Consider the following 24719-nt stretch of genomic DNA (forward strand, 5'->3'; position numbering starts at 1 on the left):
CATTGAATTCGTAAAACTTGGCACTGAGCGATGTTGAGACAAGGCTAAGCGGTGGCGTCGCTAACATGTTAAAAAATGGTATTTAATCTTGTCTCTCGCGAGGGTTTGACAATTCCTCTTTTTTTGTGATAAAGAAACACTTTGGGTGCTTGGAGAGCCTCCTAGAGGTTGTTAGGGGTGTGGGGTATCTCTCTCACTCCTCTTTGGGTCTTCTCCTCCATTCATGGTGGTTTTTCCCCCTTTTGGGGTTGGAGAGGAAGATGGGTTACGATTGGAAAATGGAGACGTGAATGAGAGACACAATTGGAGCATGGAATGGCTGCTAAGAACCTTGGGAGAGGGCTTGCACATATTCTCTTTGGTTTCCATTTCTTCCCTATCTCTTCTTTTGTAAACCCTAGGTTCTCCACCATGGAGAGCTAACCCTATTTGTTGAAATTAGATGTAATGAACTAAATTCTTGTTTAATTTATGTTGTTAATACATATGCTTTTCAATTTTAGTGTTAGTATTTGATTTCCATGCTTAATGCTTGTTTTGGTTTGGTCATCCATGCGTGATTTGTGATTCTTGAGGTGTTAGAATTTGTCTTTTGAACCTAGAACTGAAATTGAATACCTAATGAAACTTGTATCTAGGGATAGAACATGATTCATTAGTAATCTTTAGACTCTTGAACTTAATACATGATTGCTTGTTGAAGATTCAAGGAATTGGAACTTGATGAGTTATTATAGGCTCAAAGTCACTAGGGATAGGATTTGAGTATATTTGTGAGTTCATTTTGACTTGAATATGGAAATGAGATGTTTGTCAATGCATGAAAAGGAAGTGAATGAAATCTACTCTTGATAGTTGTAGATACTCTATGTTAAATTTCTTGTTGCACACAAACTGTTTGATAAAAATACCAAAAAGAGTTTTTTTTTTTGTTTTTGTAAGCTTTGTTGTCTATTTGAGTTGTGAATTGCGAGATTTGTCATGTGTTGTAGAAGTCTTTGTGGAGAGAACGATATTTATTACTTGCTACGTGCGACCGGTGTGCTTGTCATTTTTCACTTAACAATTGTCCTTCCAAGTTTGGTATTTTAGTCCATAATTTATAATTGTTTGAGTTTGTTTTCTTTCTTAATTATTTATAATTGTGTTAATATATGTGTGTAATAAACAAATCAGCTCATATAAGTGTGGTTACTATGTAATGCAATGGATGATAACCATTGTTCATGCTCATATTACAACTAATTGGAATACGGTAATATTTGTAATGAATCAAATACTTTGCAACTTTGTCTTTCTATATACTAATTGAACTTAATGTCTTTTTTGCAGAAATTCAAGAGTAGTGCACCAATTTCCAATGAGTCCATAAAGTATGATAGGATAACTTGTGCAAAATTTATAATATAAATGTTCAACAATATTTAGGATATTTACTTGTTAGACAAGACTTATAGTTGTATTTAGATTTTGGATGATTCTGGGTTTGATAAAATATATTTTGTTGTTTTTGTTATGGTTTTGTGGTGATATAATTTAAAATGAGGGAACAAACCAAAAAAAAAAAAAAATTAAAAAAAAGCACACATTAGGTTTCGGTTATGCCAAAATAGAAGCATAAGATGACATTTGGCTTTGGTTATTACCTCGCCAAATACTCTAAATTTAAAATAATTAAAAGGACACATGGCATTAATTCTTACTATAATTGAAGCCAAAATCTCATCTTAATTTAAAATTAATTATTTAATTTTAAAGATATATGACATCGGTTGTCCATCCAATCGAAACCAAATACCCTTCTTAATTTAAAATAATTATTTAATTTAAAGAGTACAGGCTTCCGTTAAAATATGAGTTGAAGCATAATATTGACTTTTTATTTATGTTGATCAAAACATCACGCTTTCTTATATCGCTTAAATATGCTTCGATTTGAGAATCAAAACCCAATGTCAAAAATAATCACAACCAAAATTCTTTCTTGGTGATATAATATTTATCCACCAACATGAGGGATTGTTGACATGAAAATTTTTCATTTAGCTAAACTATAATTTTATTATTAATATTAGATACAAAATATTACATAACATAGTTAGAACTTTCTTAATTTAATCTTGATTTGTAAACTCTCTCAATAACTTTCTAATTTGTAAGAATAAAATATTATAAAAACAATGCATCTATATGCAAAAGTATATGTTATAAAATGAATTTCATTTTTAATTATTATTTCTTATGTTTTGTAAATCATTCCAATGAAAAAAAATAAAAGAATTCAAGTTTTATATATAGAGATAGAGACGTAGAGATAGAGAGCATGTTGAGTCTCCTCCGACCACTAATATCGGCCATTATTTCTATACTTGATTTGGCCATACTTTTTCCAATGGCGATTTAACTGCCTCACCCATCAAGAAGCGTAAGCAGTTTCCTGTCGTGTCACATGTTTTAATTATCTTCACGTAAATGTATTTATCCTTAGACTTCACCATTTTTTTAGTTGGACTTTGGGCACATTTCAAAGACCTTATTTCAAGTTTTTGACTTATAGTTTTTAATTATTATCTTCCAAGCTATTTTTGGTTCATTTCATTAAATTTGACACTCAATTCATGAATAATCTGTCATTTGACAAGAGCTTATTCAACACGTGCTTAATTAAATATATATACCTAAATATCCCTTTGTCTCTTTCCAAATGCCCCAAATGAAATTATCGATAGTCCAAAATCATTCCGATATTACCCTTGGGTATAAAAATCTTATCATCCATAAATCTTTGTCTCTGTATCTGCATCATAATTAAAATTTTAAACTAAAAGATATTTGAATTTTTAAATAAGTTAAAATACAATAATTATTTTTAGTACTTTTTCTTCAGTGATAGCCTTTTACTGTGTTTTTCCATGAAAGAGAACACTTTTTTATTACTTTTAATATCTTTAGTTCTAATATGAATTCGTATATTTCAATAAAAAATATTAATAGTTAAAACTACCCTTTTATCACTGTACAAATCAGTTATTATACATGAAAAATATAATTTATATATTAAAAATATTAATTTATTATAAGCTTTAATTATAATGCAAGTTATATATTTAGAAATATAGATTTATCATAAATTTTAATTACATAAACTAACCATTCAGTCTACGTGTACTAAAAGATTAGTGTTAGTAGCAAAAATAATCATAACCTATGGGGAGAAATAGTGAACGGTCAACTAATTCGAATACAGGATAGTCTTTTTCTTGAAATTGTCAAGTCAAATTTATTAAGTGAAGTCAGCAGAATGATAATTTAATATATTATAGAAATCCATTACTTGAAGTAGTAAATTGAAGTGTCAAAGTTTTTAATTTAGATCTTATATTTATTGGACTCGTTCGAACAAATAGGTTTGACTATATTAATTGATAAATCGATGGTGCAACCGAATATACATGTTTGAATATGGATTCATGAGTGTAAATAGGTTTTAAGAGGATTAAATAAATAATTTAATATTGTTTTTATTGGATGCTAATTCTCTAACACATTACTCTCTGATCTAAAAAAATACCGTATTTTGTAAACAAAATAAAGCTGAATCACTAATTAAGAGGCCAGGAAATTGATTCTTCTAAAAAAATTATAATTAACATATTCTGAAAATTATTTCTTGAAGTTCTTGAATAGAGATATGGGGTTCTTGAAAAAAAAATTGGAGAAACAAATATAAGAGAGACGAAAAAAATGTTCAAATTACAACTATAACATATATTTGTGAAACACAAAATCATACTTCTAAATAATGTTCAAACTAATGGTGCATCAGATGTGTATGAAGGAGAGAAGGGGTGTATATAGAATATCTATGCATACACACGGTGCCATGCAAGGGTCCACAAGCTCAAAATACACATACAAACAGTGAGGATGCAGGTGTCTACTTTCTACAGCCTGAAAATTTCTTTGCACATCCCCAAATATGCAACTACTATTATACCTCTTTGAAAAAATGGGCTTTTGGATCACATGCTTAGAAAGTATTATGGAGCAAACTGTTCAGAATAAGATATCTGGAACAAAATTTTTAAAACAGAACCTTTAGAACAAGATTTCCAAAATACAAATAATACCTTCCGCAATGAGTTTTTTTTTTTTTATGTATTTTGTTTTTCCTTTTTCTCTTCCCTTCTTCTTCTCCGGTGACAATGGTTACCAGAGTGACACTAATAATAATAGATGCACGGATTAAAGAATTTGAGTGGTTTCTAAACTCTGCAGAGTTTAAATACAAGGGTTATCACTCAACCACATACAAGGTTAATCTTCTAATATCTTAGGCCCAATACGTTCCAAGACTAGGACCTCCTGTACTTCACCACATAAATCATTCTGCTCTATGTGAGCGTGAACGATTATTAGAGTTCAAGATACCTTCTTTATCTAGACATTTCCTATATCAAAGTATATACTAACCACACCATCACTAAGAGTTTCCCATGAAACATTTTTATCAACAACATTTCGCATACCATCTCAAGCATTATCATCTCATGTCAAAGCACCACCAACCAACCAACCCATTCTTATTTCATTTCATACCAAGCAAGTCAATATCATATGAAACATACATAATCACATATTCATGCTTTTAAGAGTAATTGAATTAATCTGCAAGGTAAAGTAAGGAATTAAAATTCTACAACAATTCTCACTTAAGCTAGAGTAGTCTCACTTAAGCTAAACTGATTTCGCTTAAGCTAAAAGTTCTCGCTTAAGCTAAAAGATCTCGCTTAAGCGAGATTGCAAACAGGGAGCACTATAGGTTTTTGCGAGTTCTCGCTTAAGCGAGACCTCCTCGCCTGAACGAGATAACTCGTTGCTTAAAACGGAAGCTTGTCACCTGCGCGAGAGTTCGAGCAAAAACCAGGGCGAGCTTCTACTATTCTCGCCTAGGCGAGACATGCTCGCTTGGGCAAAAATATCAGTTCTCGCCACTATTCACGCATGCAACAAGCAGACATTCGAAGCCAAACAACATCTCAATATTTTCTAGTAAACCACAACTGCATACAAGCATTATAAACACGAAACTGAACTGAAAACAGGCAGATACTAAGAAAACATTAAAAAAACTCTAGCTTCCCTTACCTGGATAGATGCTAGCAAACAAAAATAGGCACCCAACATATGAGCATTACAGTTCCAGGAATAGATTTGAGAGCTGAAAATACTGACACCAAAACAAAACATGGTTATGAAGATGATTCCTAAACAGAACCACAACAATAGAGCTGGAAAGGTTTAATTCATGGTTTAATTCAAAGTGAGTATACTCTTTATGGGAGAGTATAAGTGATTTTCAGTATAAGCAAAGATAAAAATGAAGATATGTTTATTTTAATCATGGTGGAGAATATTGAGTTAATGAAAATAATAAATCTTGGAAAGCCTCACATCACCTAAGATAAGCAATGGAAAGAGAGATAGTGGCTATATAACAAACTCTAAGTTCATGGTTATAGATGTCCCAATCAAAAAAAAAAAAATTAACCTTATATTTTACTTTTCTTATACTCTTGTAGTAGAGTATTGTGAAGATTGAGTTAAATTCTTATTTTGGACAATGTGGGTATACTTGAGATCAAATGGCATAGGAGAGTTGTCTATGTCTTGTACACATTTTCATATAATATTATTCTTTGGTTATCAAACAACGATTTTGGTTTTTTTGTGATTTTGAAATTTTCACAATATATTTTTGTGTTGATTGTGATGATCTTATTTCTCTATTAGTACGAAAATTCTCGTGGGTAAAAATGTTCATGTTTTTCAAGATGTATTTGTTTTTATTAGTCGAACACCGTATGAAAATAAAGATCCATAAACTTGTTATTTCAAGATTTTGGGTTAGTGTTAATTTCTTTTGTCTAGTCCTATTTGTGTTATATTTTCTCGGTGATCGTTCCTTAAAAGATCCTTGTGTATCTTGTGTCAATTTGTTTAGCTTGATGAAAAACTACATACATGATGTTCTTTAAATTTTGTACAAGGAAGGAAAGAATCTATTTCACCAATACAATTCATTGAATACCTCTTTCTAATAATTGTTCAAGAGTGAACATATACAATACTCATACTAAATATTATTGTATACTTATTCATATTTTTTTAGTTGCTGATGAAAAAAAATCTAGTTATAACAAGTTGCTTCTATTTTCTTATTCCTTTGATGAAAGATGTGTCCATAGAGATAAAGCTCGATATAGATACTTAGAATCATCACACAATTAAAAAAAGAAAATCTTAGTGATACAAAACTCATGATATCTAGAGAGAACACATTCATTGGTTCAGGAAATTTAGATGCGAAGGGTCTCTAGGTTATTCTGTTGCGCATGTGTTGCAAACGTTTTGTTTTATCTTTAGTGACACCTTATCTGACAAAAGGCAGAAAAACTTGTCCCGCCGTCATCAACTGCAAAAACAAACACATAATTGTACTTACGCTATTAGATAACTGTTCCCTTTAAATTATAGTCTACTCAGATGATAAACAATGTTTAAGAGAAGAATTACCTTCCAGAGAAAGAAATAGAAGGGTCCAGTGGAAGCTGGATTTGTCACATCTACGTCTTTGGTCCGGTAAAAGAGAATTGAACCAAGAACAACATTTCCAAGACACTAAAACATAGCACACAGATTGAGTTTTAAATATTGTTCACCATGTTGAGAGAAAAAATAAATAAATTCTGCATACACAAAATTCCAACCTATGTACATATAATAAACATATTACCGCGATAGATTTCATCCAAAGGGGAGATGAAGATGATGCTGCTGCCAAGAAGGCAACTCCAAATGCCATTTCAAAAAGGAAAATACAAATCCAAAATACCTATCAAAGATTTAGAATCGATCAAATCTTATACAAAGAGCACATATAACCAAAAGAAAACATTGAATTTAAGAAACATATATACGTTTTTCTGGCCTAAACGTGCTGCGAAAGAATCAACGCCATGTTTTATATCTCCTTCCATGTCAGGTATATCCTACAAAAATCAAATACAAAGCTTTTACATTATTTCACCAAAAGCTTGATGTTGGAAAATGAATACATGTCTGATAAAATAACGACACTTACCTTGGATAATGCTAAACCAGTAGAGTACAAACCCATGAACAGCAGAGAAACAATGAATGATCTTGTAAACATAAGTGGCTTCTTCAACACAAACGTCTGAACATTTGTTACAAACAATTAGTAATTTAATAAATCCATTTCTGATTGATGGATTCAAATGGTTGATTGTGTATCAAATGAAACTAACCCAAAAATCTTGGGTTGAAGATTTATTATTATTATATAAGATGGAACATGGTTATTCCAAACTAAGATCTATAAAAGACAAAGATTAGTGATAGGACAGAACCTGCATATGAAGGAAGTATGAAATTGGAAAAACCACTGCCATACTAACGACTACGAATAATGCTGCCAGCACCGGATATTGTTTCCATCGTAAGAAAGGCAGCTGCAAAGTTTCAGAACCATCAGATATTTATATAATATTTATATATTGTAAGGGGAAAAAAGAAGTTTAAATTCAAAAAGAACTCACATTCATTGAATAGCAATTAATTAATATAACGTTCAACACAAATTTCCAAATCAATGGCGGAGAACCTATCATCAAGTTAAGCCCTAAACCCTGTAAAACAGAATAAAACAGTAACTCTCCTTTCTCTATGAATCTCATCTTAAGAGAATCTTTTATTCTGGAAAGGGATGAATGTATATGGCACCAAGATTGCAGATGAGGCAACAATAAAGACACAAGTCTTGAAGGATAATTTCCCAGAGGCGAATGGAAGATGTGGCTTGTTTATCTGCAATAAAACATGTAGCATACATTAGTTCTAAGAAACATATCCAAAAGTTCGTAAACTATTAAAAGTTGCATGCTTTTTAGATCCTATCAATGGTTATAGTAATTATAGGAACACTTTAGACTCAAAATTATAAAGCGATTCTTTTTTATTTTTTTACAAGAAACTATATATAAAGGGACTTTGTTAAGAATTCTCACCATTTTCAAGGTTGAAGTACATTGATAAACTGTTCCAAAATCCAACTATATTTTCTCTTATTTTAATTAATTCGGTAATATATAAAATAGATATGTTAAATTACTTTAATATGTCCCATAGACTGAATTAATTAAGATAAATAAATAGTTAGGTTTTCGGTCAAATTGTAGGAGCTATAGTTTGGTTGTACTCCCATTAAGAAAAAGATACGTCGTTCTCAATTATATAAATAAATAATTTATCAATGATCCGTATTTTTTTATTCATAGTAAGTTTCATACCTTATCTATTTCGAAGTCAAACACTTGATTCACTCCATTAACATAAAGATCCATGAACAAGGAAGGTAACAAAGCCTGCAAAAACTCAAAAGAATATTTATTATTGAGGTCAAAGAAGTAGTTTTCAATTGTCTATTTTTATTTTAAAGCAATTTATTTAGAGTCTAACCTGTAACAAACCAATAAAAAACAAGGGAGATATATCTGATAGTCTTTCTACTGCAACGAGAGACGCAGAAATTGCCGTTGTTGTCTATAAAACACAGATAAAGTTAATTTAAACAACAAGGTATTAATTATCTCTATGGGAATTTAAAACCAAGGAACAAAAACTAGTAGTGACCATAACTTTTGAACATGAATTATGAAAGTGATGGAAAAGTTTGTACTTACTCGACCATACATTGCGTAAGGGTAAATAAATTGATACAAAACGGCCATGAAATTTTTGACAGAGTCCACAAAGTTTTTGGAGCTTGAAGCTTCAGATTCTGACTCAGAAGATGGTACAGTGACGGCTTTCACAACATAATTTTTATTGCTTTCTTCATATGTTGCTCCCCTTTCAACGTGTTTGTAGTGATGATTAAAAGATGACTGTTGAAACCTCAAAGGATTATACTGTATTTGACTTTTTATTTTCTGCTGAGAAGCTTTTGATCCACCAGAACCTAATGTACGCAAGTGTTCAAAGTTGTAGCGTGCACAACAAAAATATATATATATATATATATATATATATATATATATATATATATATATATATATTTAAATTCATGACAAGATGATGAATTAAGACAATAAATAATTTAAAAATTGAAATAAGAAATGCCGTTGAAAAAAAACTATAATTTGTGACAGTCGAAGAAACAGAAAAGTTATGTTGGATAGTATATTTTCAAATAAATTTTAATAATAGTTAAAACAGTGTATTAATCTAAAATAAATATTTTCAAATAAATTTTAATAATATTTTAGTTTAAGTGATAATATCATATAAATATTCAAATAATTTATACCTTTATTATTTTTAAAGTTTATTTGCATCATTTAAATATAACTATATATTTATACGTTGTTATTATTAGCAAAAAATATTTTATAAATAAATTTAAAAGTAAAGTATACCGATATATAATGGTTTATTTTTAAAATTTTCCATTCTTAAGTTTAAATAAACTAAGCTATTGTGACTTACATTAAATTTAACAGAATATTTATAAAATAATCAATTTTAATTATTGTTATTTCAGGAAATATATTTTAAAGTTAACTAACATGAAATAAATAAATTAATGAATAAGCAGTACTGTAATATTTAAAGATAATATAAAATGATTAAAATTAATGGGTGTTTGTAAAATTTATATAGTAAACAAGGATTATGTGAGAAATCTAGTTACCATCAAATATAAATAAGTCCACTATTACATCCAATTATTGAAGACCATTGTAAAGTTTAAGTTTCCATCAACATGTGCATTTTTTAATATTATAACACATTTCAACTAATAGATGAACAAAAAGATATGAAAGAGTGAGATACTGATCAGAAAGTTAATCAAATAATTAGGCATGATAAATGTTAGTTGAAGGAATAGGGTATAAGTGATGAGACATACTTTCATAGAAAGCACTCTTGAAGGAGAGTTTTCTGCCCCAAAGATTTGAACCTACAATTACCATTAATGTTTCCACATATTACTCAGAAAATAAGTTTGCAGAGAAAAATGAACCATAGAAGATAGTGAGTATATATATAAGTACCATTTGTGAGTGAAGAGACGTTAGGAGAAGATATAAGATGTGCCCTAGCCATGGAAACTCACCACACAGGGTAACACTAAACTCTATAGAACAGATAGGAACTGAGAGATACCCTATAGAAGAGAAGAGAGGAATTTCAGATTTTATAGGCAAAAAGACTCCATGAAATTTGATTTTTCTTAAGGAGATATATAAAATTTGATTGATACGTAGAAATTGATCACGACGCTTACATAGTCAACATTTTCTAGGCAAAAAAAAAATGCTAAATAATCAAATCAAACAAAACCAGTCACACATAAAATGATTTAAAAGACTTTAGCAACAGGATTTATTAGTTTAGATTTTAATAAATTGACAGCGTAAAAGTTTGAAAGGTTTGAAAGACTTTGTGAATTGCATGGGTTTTTATAATGTATATTCAAAGCTTAATGTTAAATAAGATATTATATATGGTTAGAATAAAGAAAAACAGAAAAAAAAAAGAAAATTGAAATAATTTTTTTAATCATTTAAGAATCGATCTCATTATGTGTCTTTATGTATTTTGTTTTTGTATGATATTGTGGATTTTTGTTGTAGGATTCTTGGTTGTGGTTTTTGCATGGTTGTAGGATTATGTGGACGATCCATTGAAGACTACAAAATCTACAATGAAAAAAATTGAGACTATGTTTAATTAAAGTATATATATGGATGGAGGACTCTTTAAATAGATACTTTTGGTATTGTTATGAAAACCAATTATAATGTAAAGCTTAGTCTTCAATGGAGTTGTTGTCATGATAATATTTTTTGCATTATCATCTAGAGAAGGAATGATATATTGTTGCCATTTGTCTTTATTATGTATGAGTTGGGACAACCCAATTGTCCCTATTCAATATTTTTTTTTTCTGATAAAAAAAAATAACTTGCACATGTTTTTAAGTAACATTATTCAGCTATCTAAATATATCTAGTGTTTTCTCTACTGTAATACTCTGTTTTCTTAAATTATATATAATCTAATATAGCTGTTTATTTAGCGTAATTAAAATTATTTAATTGTACTTGATTTATAAATATTAGCCCTAGGTTACTCGTGATTAATGCAAATATGTTTTCTTCATTTGATATTTGATCCGTGACCCAGAAACATTAGGAACAAATAATATAGGCGAGAAAAATATATAATACTTAAGGGTAAACGTCATTCATGATAAGAGGAATATAAAATGTTAAGGTTGGAGTCAAAGTTGTTGATAATTCGACTGGATTTCCTATAATATAAAAACCAGAGATTAACGTAACTCTAGACATTGTATTTAAAATCTACAAAGGTCATGGATTCTAGATATTGCATTTAGACTCTAGATATAGTAATGATTTTCCATATGTTATGTGAACAAAAGATATATATTGATATATGTGTGACAATAAATGATATATTTTGTTATGGTAATTTGTGTTTGGGAATATTTGTGTTGATGAAAGTCTAACAAGTCCACACAAAAGGATCTTTATGGTTTTCTACCTTGGTCTTGGAGATTTTTTAGGGGGGAAACTCTAGTGTATGAGTGTGGTGAGAATGACCATAAAACAATTATATTATACACAAGCATTTAGACTGGCAAGCATCTACATACTTGGGCTTACCAGTAGGTGCAAATCATAGGAAGAAAGAGTTTTGGGTGGGCATAACCACAAGAATTAGGAAGAGACTAAAAAGATGGAAAGGAAAATATATATCATTCGCAGGAGGGTTACATTAATAAAATCGGTGATATCTTCTATTTCATTGTATTATATGTCTTTATTCAAGATGTCAGTGAGTGTGATCAATATTATTATAAGAATGCAAAGAGAGTTTTTATGGGGTTGGGGCCATGAAGGAAGGAGGATTGCATGGGTTGAGTGGGAAAATACGTGTAAAACCAAGGAAGAAAGTGGGCTAGGTATAAAGGATTTGAGAATGTTTAACATGGCTATATTGGGAAAATGGAAGTGGAGGTGAAGGGGTGAACCAGGATTATGGAAAGAAGTATTATTATCAAAGTATGCTTCTTGGAGAGCACTAGACAAAGGAATAGATGGAAACTATAATTCGTGGTGGTGGAGAGATATTAGAAAAATATGTGGGGGAAGACAAATAACAAATTGGTTTGATAGGAACATAATATGAAAAATGGGAATAAGAAATAAAATAAAGTTTTGGGAAGATAGGTAGGCCGGTGAAACCCCTGTTAGAGATAGTTTTCCTAGGATGTACACAAATTCTATTCTAAAGGAAGCTACTCTAAAGGAAATGGGTGTTTGGAATGGTGATCAATGGATTTGGAAACTTCTACAGAGAAGAGAGTGGTTTGAATGGGAAAAACCTATGGTCACTACCTTGTTGCATAATATACAAAGGAATAATCCATGTAAAGAGAGGGAGGATGAGTGGTTTTGGAAGGGAGAAGATAACCAAGTGTATAGTGTGAAGTCAACATATAAGACTTTGCAAAATGGAGATATAAGGCAAGAGAATGCAGTGTTTGGTCTTTTTTGGAAAGTTAAAGCCTTGCCTACAGCCCAATTCTTTGCATGGTGAGTTATCTCTAATAGAGTGGCAACATATGACAATTTACAAAGAAGTGGTGTACTTTTGAGTAACAATACATGTGTGATGTGTGGAATTAATGTAGAATTTGTTAGCCATTTGTTCTTTGGGTTTAAGGTGGCTGCACATGTTTGGAAGATGTGTGACTTATGGGTGGGACTGTCATCTGTACATCATAATATAACAACTTCATACTTCATTCAGTTTAAACTCCAAGGTATGAATAAAAATTGCAACAAATTGTAGCGGTGTATGTAGGTGGCCATTATATGGTGCATTTCGAATCAAAGAAACAATATCATTTTTAGAAATGCAAAGGTTGATGCTGATTAAGTGTTCACTCTAGCCCAACTTAAATCATGGTCTTGGATAGTGTACAAAAATCCTAAAGCATTATTTTCATACTCTGAGTGGTGTTTGTGCCCAACCATATGTTTACAATCTTTGTGCCTTTAGCAGATATTAGGCTCTTTTGTTTAGGTTGGTGGTGGACTCATTTGTTATCCATGTATTAGTAGATTGTTATATTATCTGATGGGGTGGGGATGTGAAGGTAATGTTCTTTGTTTACAATAGGTTCAAAATGAAATTTTATCTATGTATGGTGTTGTGTTGCTTAAGTCTTGTTTGGTTTTAGCATGGTAAGAACCTATCAGGATAGCAAGAATAGTTATATTGACATAACTTGTTTTTTTCTGGTATTGGAATCTATACTGGTGTGTGGTATTGTGCTTATGATTTTATGCAGGATCCATATTGGTATTAAGAGTGGTAAATCAAGTTCATGTTCTAGTCTCCTTTCTTATTATACTTTTTTCTTGTAATTTGGTGGACAACAATTATGAGAGAAAAAGATGTATGGTTTAGATTTGTTCTTGTTGTTTTTTTTCTTCTTACTTTGTTTTTTTGTATTTGGGTTGGGATAATCCTATTGTCCCTATTAATATATTTGTTATTGCTAATAAAAAAAAATATACAAGCATTTAGACATAAGAGCATTATTATTAAGTTTTTTTTTGAAAGAAATACCGGATAGATTTAGTACAAATGAGCTAAGAAAAAATTCATACAAGAGACCATAAATCACGTTCAACCAAAATCTTAAGAGTTTGTGACTATTAGATATTGTTTATCTCTTGTTCATTTATGCTCAATGGGAAAATTCAAAAACCTAATTTTTTTTACTCAATCATTGTACTTGTTTGAACTCATCACCAGAACAAACTTATGACTTTAATATCACTTATTAGGCTTTTCTAGGAGGTAGTAAGGAGATTCCATTATAATGATAAGAGATTATATAATTATATGTAACCAAAAGTCTTAAAACAATGTGTTTGAGTTTTTATCTTTATGTATTGCTTGCATTTCTATCCGATATAAAAAGTCAAACTCACATTTGATCTCAACAATATTTGCCTTGAGCATGAGTCAATTTCATATTAGTAGGTACCACCTAAAGTAGAAGTAAACAAGTACTTTTACAACAATTATCAATGTTGTAATTTACATTGAATTACTGATGTTGTCTAACACACCATACTTGTACAATGAATTGTCCATATGTACTCATTGATAAATTGGACAAAATAAATTAAGGGGAGCAACAAACAGGGAGATATACAATTCTAAGTGTGAGTTGGAATTCCACATTTGACATAGCAAGATGAGTAATAAATAAGAATAAAAATTTACAATCTCTCCACTTTAAGATTTTGGGTTAAATGTGTCATATATCATGATCTCTTATATAAGTATACTTATGACTCATGTAGCGAAAGTTTTCCAAGAAATACTACTAAGGTTCTCATTTATAAAAATGATTTAATTTAAGAGGGTACCGATGTGAACAAAACTTTTACACTTAGACGAAAATTGTTAGAGCAAGAGTGAAAATATTATGTAAGAAAAGAAAAAGACTTAGAAACATATTTAAAGTTTTAAGTTGAAAGTGATGTTATTGTATCTTATATATAATTCTAAGACAAAAAATAGTTTATGTATTTTACTTTTCTTTTTCAAAATTATTATGGTTTATATTATTGAGAAATTTCTAAAAATTATTTTATTGTTTAACTTTTTTTTTAGTTTCATTTAAAAAAGTAATGTATAAATATTTTTTTACCTTTTTATTTTATGTTAAAAGGGTACTAAATGCTAAACCACATTCATTTTCTTCTTTCCTCGGTGTTGCATCCTTCCTTCTTGATTCCTCCCTGTCCTTCACTCCTTAGTGGTTTTTGTTCACCAACGAAGTTTTCATTAGGACCTTCCATGCGATTTCCAGAAACATAATTGCAGTTGCATCTATAGGGAACAATGAAACAATAGTAATTTAACCTCCGCGTTATCATGCTCTTTCTCCTATCGCAATAAAGACTACGATGTGGGACATAAACTGTCATTAAAATTCTTTTCTTTACAACAATCTAAGCTGTCATCGAATGAATAAACTTATAACAACTTAAATAATGACAGATCCAAAACCATTTTAAAAGGCTACTTTGAGTTGTTGTTAAAAGTCCTATGTGTTTCTTACTTTTTTTAGTTTTATTTAGAAAAGTAATTTATATATTTTTTTATCTTTTTATATTATCTATTTTATTATTTATTTGAGATAAATATTTTAATATAGAATAACAATGATTTTTATGTAAAGTTAATCAAACACTATTAAAAAAAACTCATATTTCCTACAATTCTTTTTAATTTTTTTTTTAGAAAATACTTACAAATTTTACTGTGAATTTTTTTTTGCAAGAAATTATTACCAATATTTTTGCAAAATATTTTGTATAAAACACTTTTCGTAACAAATTTTGTAGAAAATACTTACAAATTTTATAATTTTGTAAGAAAAAATTACCCAGAAGGAATTACGTGCCAATTAATACTCTTAGACAAAATGACAGAAAAATGTTTTTTCTTGTAATTTATTTTAACAAATTTACAAAAAAAAAAATCATATAATATGAGAATTTCTAATAGTGAAAATACGTTAAAAGATATATTTATCCATTAGTTTAATTAAAAATTAACAATACTATATTTTTGCATGAAGTTATAAGATAGTGCAAATAGCGGCTTAATAAAGAAAAGAGTAAATTATATAATAAAAAAAAAGTTAACAACTATCCTGAAAAATAAAATTAAAGTACAGGAAAGTCTCAATAATTTACGTAAAATTATCAAATAAGTGATATTTATATATTCTATTAAAATATTACACAACATCGGAAAAAAATATATAATAAGACTTTTTATAAGTTATAATATTAGTCATAATTAAATGTTACCAAAATGTCTTTCTTTAAAGATTTTGATAGTTTTAAATTTTAATAGAATACCAAAATAACTTAAATTAAGTTTAAAACTAAAAAAATAAAAGGATGCTTCTGTTTCTCAATAAGTTAAATTAAAATAATTATCTTGAAAGAAAGTATTTTTAATAGTTATTCTTCAGTGATAGCTTTTTACTGTTTTCTCTGGAAGAGGACACTTTTGAGGATTTATTTTATTATTTTTAATATCTTTTAGTTCTAATATGAATCTCAAATAAAAAAAATATCATATAAATTAGTTATCATAAATAAAAAACGTAATGCAAGTATTTATATATCACAAATTTGAATCACTTAATATAATCATAACCTATGGGCGAGAAATAGTGGACTGTTGTTTAATTTGAATAGAATATAGTCCCTTATTGGAATTTTCAAGTCAAAGTTATGTGGTCAAAAGTCAACTGTCGGGTTATTGAAGTGTTAAAAGTTTACAATTACATCCTATCTTTATTGGAGTGTTCAAAGTAATAGGTTTGACCGAGAACCATCCCTTTCATGTATCGTGTAACTGAATACTGTTTAAATATGAATATATGGAAGTACAAAATAGACTTAAAAAGAATTTTATATATATATATATATATATATATATATATATATATATTATGTTTTGTCTAGTACTGTAAGAAAACAACTCATGTTTTGTGACTTTTTTAACTGATGGGAATTTATTCTTTTAATAAACTTTTACAATACATATTCTAAAAGTTATTTCTTAGGGTCCGAGTTTTTTAAAAATAAGAGAAAAAAAAACAAATACAAGAGGGATAGAAAAAAATAAATATTTAAAGAATTTTTAGATTTATTTGAATATCCTCCATCCTAACTTTAATATCAATTACTCAATCTTTAAAACATTATTTATATTTAAGGATGAAACAGGCCATCAAACTCTTAAATAATATAACCAATAAATTCTTTAAAAATCCTCAGGGAAAATATTACAAATACTCTTGTATTGGGTGAATTTTAATTTAGCCAAAAGAAGTGAAAATATATTATTTGTTTGTGATAAATACTAAGTATTTATTAATTAAAAAACATAAACAATGTTGAATACATAGTGATCTTAAGTGATTGTGGAGGATTAGATAACCATTTATCTCTAAATGAAATCTCTCTTGTATGCAAAAACCAGGTGAAATCTTTTAAAATTCTAAAAGATAAAGAGAAGTCGTCATCCTTAGGGTAAAATAATTTATATGATTGAACCTAAAAGTTTAGTTTTTAAAGTTGCATGTAAGATGTGTCTTCTAAATCAAAGATGCGCAACAATTAATTAACTTTTTCTCTTGTGCTTGATCACATAAGATTATTGTTCCATGTACTACATTTTAACATGCCTTTCACTAATTTTGCACTGACCTTTTAAATGTTTCAAAGATTCAAAATCACTGTAAAAACTTTGGTAAGAAGATAAAGTTTCCAGTTTTGTAAAGACCTAATTAAATCATGTAACTTTTTATCATAAGTGGAATAGTTTACGTGACTACCTTTTAACATTTTACTAAAATAAGCTGTTGGGTATTCTTCCTGAAACAAGAATGAGTCCTAATATTCGAAGAAGTCCTTCTCATTGGCATTTGATTTTTGTATAAAAGTCGTGTTGGATTATTCAATAAAATAATATTGAATATGTTTCATATGTTTTTTTTTTTAAGAAATAAACGAGCTATTTCTTTGTAAAATTGTACTTAATTTCGTATGTAGTAATTCTGTCAAAAAAAATTTGTTAGTTGTGGAAAGAGATCTTACAAATTAATTTTTTTGAAAAACATATCAAGAATTAGATTTGATTAGATAATATATGGTTGAGATTTAGTTTTTTAGTTAAGATACACAATGTATCATAAAATCTTTAATATGATTTTCATTCAAATAAGATTCTAACAAATTTCGCATGACTTACCCCTACAATATAATTTATTAGTCAATTGCCATAGGTCAAAGTGACCAATTTTTGTAAAAAAAAAAAAAAAAATCTAACATTATTTTCTCCATTTGAGCAGCGGCTAGAGCCTTTTTATGCCACCTGATTTAGAATTGTATTATTTTGTTTTATTAATGTTTTTAAAGTGCTAAGCTAACCAATTACTTCAACATTTCTTCTTTTTTTACTTTTTGTGTATTTTGTTATTATTTTTAAATTTTTTAAAGTTAATTCTATTCTATTTTTTCTATTATTATTTTCGTATTTTATATGATTATTATAGGACAAAATTAGGTGTTTACGTCACTCTTATTAAATTTTATAGGTTTAATTATGTCTTTGGTTCCCATTTTGGACTCTAAATCTTAAATTGGTACCCGAATTTTTGAAAATCTCAAATTGATCCCTTTTTAGTTTAAAAGTCTCAAGTTTGTCCTTTCCGTTAAGTCTGGCCAAACGGCGTTTGTAGTTGCTGAGGTGAATTTTTGTTACTGAAACGTGTCAATTACGGGTAGAATGGAGTGCAAATATTTATTTATTTAAGCCACCAGCAATGTTGGGTCTAGAATCCCTAATTTTATTGTCATCTTCTCCTATCTTCTGTGATGAGTCCAGCCAATTGTGGAGATAACTTTGCCAGCTTTTGCCCAATCCATCTTTTTGGGAGGACGTTTCTGGTTAGGTGATTGCACTTTAATAGAAAACGTGAAACCAATCCCACTCGAATTTCTTGAACCTGAATCACAATCAAAAAGGACCGAGCCATCACCATTATTTGTTATACCCTCTTCATCATTCGCAGACTTCAAGCTTTCACTTTCAATTTTATCATTCAGATCATCATCACCACAATTACTATCCAAATCTTTACACTCTGAAACATCCTCCTTTGTCTCTGTTTTTGTACCTACAGCTTCACTTTCATTCTTATTCAGCAACTGATGAATGCGTGTAACCTGAGACGCACCGAACAAACACACCGAACCAAAATAGGGAAAGCGACTAACTTGAGAATGCTCCAGCGATTGAAATCAATGCGCACAATCCAATTACACAGCTAACCAATGCGTAATGACGATGGAGAAGGAGAGCGCACTCCAGAGCTTCCACCAAGCGCACAATCCCCAAATTTTCCCAACCTTTCTTATTTTAAAACCCTAAACCTAATTTCAGAATTCTGATATGTTTTAAAAAAAAAAATCCTAGCTTAAATTATAAAATATCTAAACCTAATTTAACATTTTAACTTTCCCTAAACCTAATTTAACTACACCTGTCATTTCTCGTCACTGTTTTCCTGCCAAATCACTATTCAATAACTGGTCAACCTTGCCATATCACTGTACACCTAACGCCGTCAACACATATTTAACGGAAAGGGGAAACTTGAGACTTTTAAACTATAAAGGGGACCAATTTGAGATTTTCAAAAATTCGGGTACCAATTTGAGATTTCGAGTCTAAAATAGGGACCAAAGACATAATTAAACCAATTTTATAATGTTTAATAAATTCGAATCAACGAGAGATTATATTGTTTGATTCAAACATACAGAGATTATAGGTGATTGATTTTATATTGATTATAAAATAACACTTTGGATCACAAAGAAACTCAGTGCCACCACTCATATCCTTAAAGAACTTATTTCCTCAGATATAATCTTTATGATGTGGAAAACTCATTGTATATAGGAAAAACATAAATCGCTTCAATAAATTTAGATGCGAAGGGTTATGTTATTCTGTTGCATGTGTCGCAATCGTTGTTTTAATCTTGAGTGACACTTTATCTAATTAAAGGAAGGAGAACGTGTGCACCCATCATTAACTGCAAAAACAAACACATCAGTTCGTACGTTAGATAACTGTTTCCTTAAAATCATAATCTGGATATCATTGAAATGGTAAACAGTCTTTATAAGAAGAATTATTACCTTCCAGTTCAATGAATAGAAGGATCTACCAGAAGCTGGATCTGTCACGTCTACGTATTTGGTCTGGTACCACAGAATTGAACCAAGAACAACATTTCCAAGACACTAAAACATACCACAGATTTAATTTTAAATACTGTTCAAAAGTTTAAATAACTTTATATATTCATTTATAATCATATGTATGTAAGATGCTTCACATCGAGATTAAAAAGTTGAAATAATCTATGCAGTAAAGACAAATTTTTTAGAGAAATCTTACCGTCACAAATTTAATCCAAAGGGGAGATGAAGATGATGCTCCTGCCAAGAAGGCAACTCCAAATGCCATTTCAAAAAGGAAAATACAAATCCAAAATACCTATCAAAGATTCAGAATCAGTCAAGTGTTATTATACAAAGAGGGTATAACCAAAAAAAATATATTGAATTTAATGAACATATATACTTTTTTCTGGCCTAAACGTGCTGCGAAAGAATCAATTCCATGTTTTATATCTCCTTCTACGTCAGGTATATCCTACACAAATCCAACACAAGGTTTTACATTATTCGACCAAAAATCTTGATGTTGGAAAATGAATACATGTCCTGAGAAAATAAAAACATTTACCTTGGATAATGCTAAACCAGTAGAATAGAAACTCAAGAACAGCAGAGTAACAATCAATGATCTTGTAAATACAAGTGGCCTCTTCAACACAAAGGTCTGAACATTTGTTACATCAATTGGCAATTTAATAAATCCATTTCTGATTGATGGATTGAAATGGTTGATTGTGTATGAAATGAAACTAACACAAAAATCTTGGGTTGAAGATTTGTTATTATTGTTTGAAACTAATAACAAGTTGGAAGATGGTTATTCAAAACTAAGATGTATAAAAGGGAAAGATTAGTGATAAGACAGAACCTGCATATGAAGGAAGTATGAAATTGGAATTATACATGTCCAACAAACAAACATGAGTAATGATGCCGACACCGGATATTGCTTCCAACGTAAGAAAGGCAACTACAGAATACATATATAATAATACTCAGTGCACCATTACTTATACATCAAAACCTAATACACACTTTAAATGAATTTGGAAAGAACTTACATTGACAGAATAGCAAGTCCATAATGTTGCGCACAACACAAAGTTCCAAATCAACGCAGGAGAACCTATCATTAAGTTAAGCCCTAAACCCTGTAAAACAGAATAAAACAGTAAATCTTATTTTTCTATGAAACTCATCTTAAAATCTTTTATTCTCAAAACTGATGGATCTATATGGCACCAAAATTGCAGATGAGGCAACAATAAAGGCACAGTTTCTGAAGGATAATTTGCCAGCAGCCAATGGAAGAAATGGTTTGTTTATCTGCAATAAAACATGTAACATAGATTACTTCTAAAAAACATTCAAAAGGATTGTAAACTATAAAAAGTTGCATGCTTTCACTATGCTATTAAAGGATATAGTAATTATAGGAAGACTTCAGATTCAAAATTGTAAAGGGATTTTTTTACAAGAAACTAAAGGGACTTACTTGTTAAGTGTTCTCACCATTATCAAGGTTTAAGTACATTAATAAACTGTTCTGAAAATCCAACTATATTTTCAATTATTTTCATTTGTTAATATATAAAATAGATGTAAAATTACTTTAATATATGTCCATAAACTGAATTATTAAAGTAAGAAAAATGGTTTGGTTTTTGGTCAAATTTTGGGAGCTGCAGTTTGGATGCTCCCAATTAATATGAAAAGGAGTTTGAAAGTAAAATTTATACGAATTGTTCAAATTGTTGTACCAGTGTTCTTGTGTAAACTTTGTCTTTATATATGTTTCAGAATATTTAACTTTTAGATCAATCTTATACAACAACTACGTTTATATCATATTTTTAATGGAATATATAGTATATAACAAACAAATAAAGAAATAATTTATCAATGAAGAAAAGTATTTTATTGATAGTTGAAACAAGTTTCATACCTTATCTATTTCAAAGTCAAACAGTTGATTGACTCCATTAACATAAAGATCCATGAACAAGGGAGGTAACAAGGCCTGAAACATCTCAAAAGAATGCATCATTGAGGTTATAAGGAGTAGTTTTCAATGATGTATTTGACAAAAAAAAAGCAATTTATTTTGGAGCCTGACCTGTAATAAACCAATAAAAAACAAGGGAGATATATCTGATAGTTTTTCTACTGCAACGAGAGACGCAGAAATTGCCGCTGATGTCTATAAAATACAGATAAAGTTAATTTAAAACAACAAGGGTATTAATTATCCAAATCATAATTTAATACAAAAGGAACAAAACTCAGTATTGACCATAACCTTTGAATATTAATCACGAGAGTGATGGAAAAGTATTTACTTACTCGACCATACACAACGTAAGGGTAAATAAATTGGTACAAAACGGCCATGAAATTTTTGACAGAGTCCACAATGTTTTTGGAGTTGGAAGCTTCAGATTCTGACTCAGAAGATGGTACAGTGACGGCTTTCACAACATAATTTTTATTGCTTTCTTCAAATGTTGCTCCTCTTTCAATGCTTTTATAATGATGATTAAAAGGTGATTGTTGAAACCTCAAAGGATTATATTGTATTTGAGCTTTTATACTGTAGTTAGAAGCTTTTGATCCACGAGAACCTGTATAAAATAATTTATAACAATGCCCTAATTCAATCTTACACTAACTTAAGAGATACTTTGGAAGATAATTTGTGAAGAGTCGAAGTAACAGAGAAATTATTTTGGATAGTATATTTATAAATTTTAGTAATAATTAAAATAATGGATTAATCTAAAATTATGATGCACCGACAATATTTAATAATAAAATATCTAATTTATAAAATTTCAATAATTTTATAATAATAATAATTTATAATTTTTTATGTTAACAATTTTAATATATGTAATTTTAATTTAAATTTAATAATAGTATGATTTTATAAATTATTGTAATTTTTGAATATATATATATATATATATATATATATATATATATATATATATATATATATATATATATATTATTTCTAAAATAAATATATCGTATTGCATATATGTCTTATCCTATCCACGTATCATCTATCATAGATGTAAAACAAATATTCTCATGCTTTCTTATTTATTTTATTTTAAGTTATAATACCATATAAATTTTTAAATGGTTATAAGTTTTTCATTTTTAAAGTTTGTCTCCATAAAAAAGCCCGTACTTCTTAACTTTTATCGTTAATTGTAAATTAAAAAATAGTCTGCATCAATATAAATAAAGCTACATATTTATAACATTATTACATTCAACTATTTATCATTACTCTTATTATTGTTATTTGTGAAATATATTTCAATAAATAAATTTAAAATTAAATTATACCGATATATAATAGTTTATTTTTAAAATTTTCCATTCTTAAGTTCAAATACAATAAAATATTGCGAATTACATTAAATTTACCAGCAGAGTTATAAAATTTCAGGAAATACAGTTTAAAGTAACTACTATAAAATAAACAAATTAGTGAGCAGTACTGTAATATTTAATTCTGATATCAAAATTATTAAAATTAATAGGTGTTTGTAAATATTATAGTAAATAGAGCTTATGTGAGAAATCTAGTTACATAGTGCACTATTGCATCCAAATGAAGACTATTGTAAAGTTTAAGTTTCCATCATGTACATTTTTTAATATCATAACACATTTCACCTAATAGATGAAAAGACAATTTGAATTTTCTACTAAATTTTTTTGTTGTACTTTCAAATATACCGATAAAATGTAATGTTTTAAAATATATTAAAATAATTTTTAAAGTCAATATATTTTATACTTGGCAGAAAAAAAATCAAATAAAGAATAATTAGGCATGATAAATGTTAGTTGAAGGAATAGGGTATAAGTGATGAGACATACTTTCATAGAAAGCACTGTTGAAGGAGAGTTTTCTGCCCCAAAGATTTGAACCTACAGTTACCATTCATGTTTCCACATATTACTCAGAAAATAACTTTGCAGAGAAAAATGAAGCAAATTAGAAGACGGTGAGTATATATATAAGTACCAGTTGTGAGTGAAGAGACGTTAGGAGAAGATATAAGATGTGCCCTAGCCATGAAAATTGATGACACAGATTAACACTAAACTCTGTAGAATAGATAAGAACGTAGAGATAGCCTTGCGTTGTAGAAGAGAGAAGAGAGGAATGGGAAATTTTATAGGAAAAAGACATTGAAATTGGATTTTTCAAAAGGAGGTGTAAAATTTGATTGGTACATAGAAATTGATTACGACGCACACAGTTTAAATTTTACCGGCAAACAATTGCAAAATAATTAAATCAATACAACGGTCACGCATATAAGAAAGATTTAAAAGACTTTTGTATCAGGATTTAGTTGTTTAGATTTTAATAAAGTTACAACGTAAAGGTTTAAAAGGTTTGGAGAGACTTTGTCAATTACATGGACATTTTTATGATGTATATTTTAAGCTAAAAGTCCATTAATGCTAAATAAGATATTATATAAGGTTCGAAAAAAGAAAACCAGACAAGAGAAAATTAAAACAATTTTTTAATCATTTAAAAATTAATTGATTAACTTTCACATACTTTTAAGTCACAATATCCGGCTATCTAAATATATTAGCTTTTCCTATATTGTAATATTCTGTTTTCTTAAAATAAAAATAATATAATATAGGTATTTTTATACAGTATTAAATATATTTCTATCCCTTAATTATTATAAGAAGAAA

At 28.9% G+C, this 24719-nt stretch overlaps 2 protein-coding genes across 2 annotated transcripts; both read right to left on the reverse strand.

The window, feature by feature from the left end:
* Positions 1-6191: 6191 nt before the first annotated feature.
* LOC114189466 (glycinol 4-dimethylallyltransferase-like) lies at positions 6192-10298 on the reverse strand. The gene is made up of 13 exons (XM_028078029.1): positions 10140-10298; positions 9995-10045; positions 8766-9043; positions 8542-8625; positions 8373-8447; positions 7807-7890; positions 7623-7712; positions 7434-7535; positions 7145-7240; positions 6981-7052; positions 6797-6895; positions 6577-6681; positions 6192-6475 (listed from the first exon to the last, which is right to left on the reverse strand). The coding sequence occupies exons 1-13, from the start codon at positions 10189-10191 to the stop codon at positions 6434-6436; spliced, it is 1230 nt and encodes a 409-aa protein (XP_027933830.1). The 5' UTR covers positions 10192-10298; the 3' UTR covers positions 6192-6433.
* Positions 10299-19555: 9257 nt separating this feature from the next.
* LOC114189467 (glycinol 4-dimethylallyltransferase-like) lies at positions 19556-24127 on the reverse strand. Its single transcript, XM_028078030.1, has 13 exons — positions 24025-24127; positions 23877-23927; positions 22323-22600; positions 22096-22179; positions 21925-21999; positions 21222-21305; positions 21041-21130; positions 20848-20949; positions 20548-20643; positions 20383-20454; positions 20197-20295; positions 19935-20039; positions 19556-19828 (listed from the first exon to the last, which is right to left on the reverse strand). Exons 1-13 carry the CDS (start codon positions 24074-24076, stop codon positions 19787-19789), a joined length of 1230 nt encoding a protein of 409 aa, XP_027933831.1. The 5' UTR covers positions 24077-24127; the 3' UTR covers positions 19556-19786.
* Between the last annotated feature and the right edge of the window lie 592 nt (positions 24128-24719).

This window comes from Vigna unguiculata, chromosome 7 (genome assembly GCF_004118075.2).
Source record: "Vigna unguiculata cultivar IT97K-499-35 chromosome 7, ASM411807v1, whole genome shotgun sequence".
NCBI classification, from domain to species: Eukaryota; Viridiplantae; Streptophyta; class Magnoliopsida; order Fabales; family Fabaceae; genus Vigna; species Vigna unguiculata.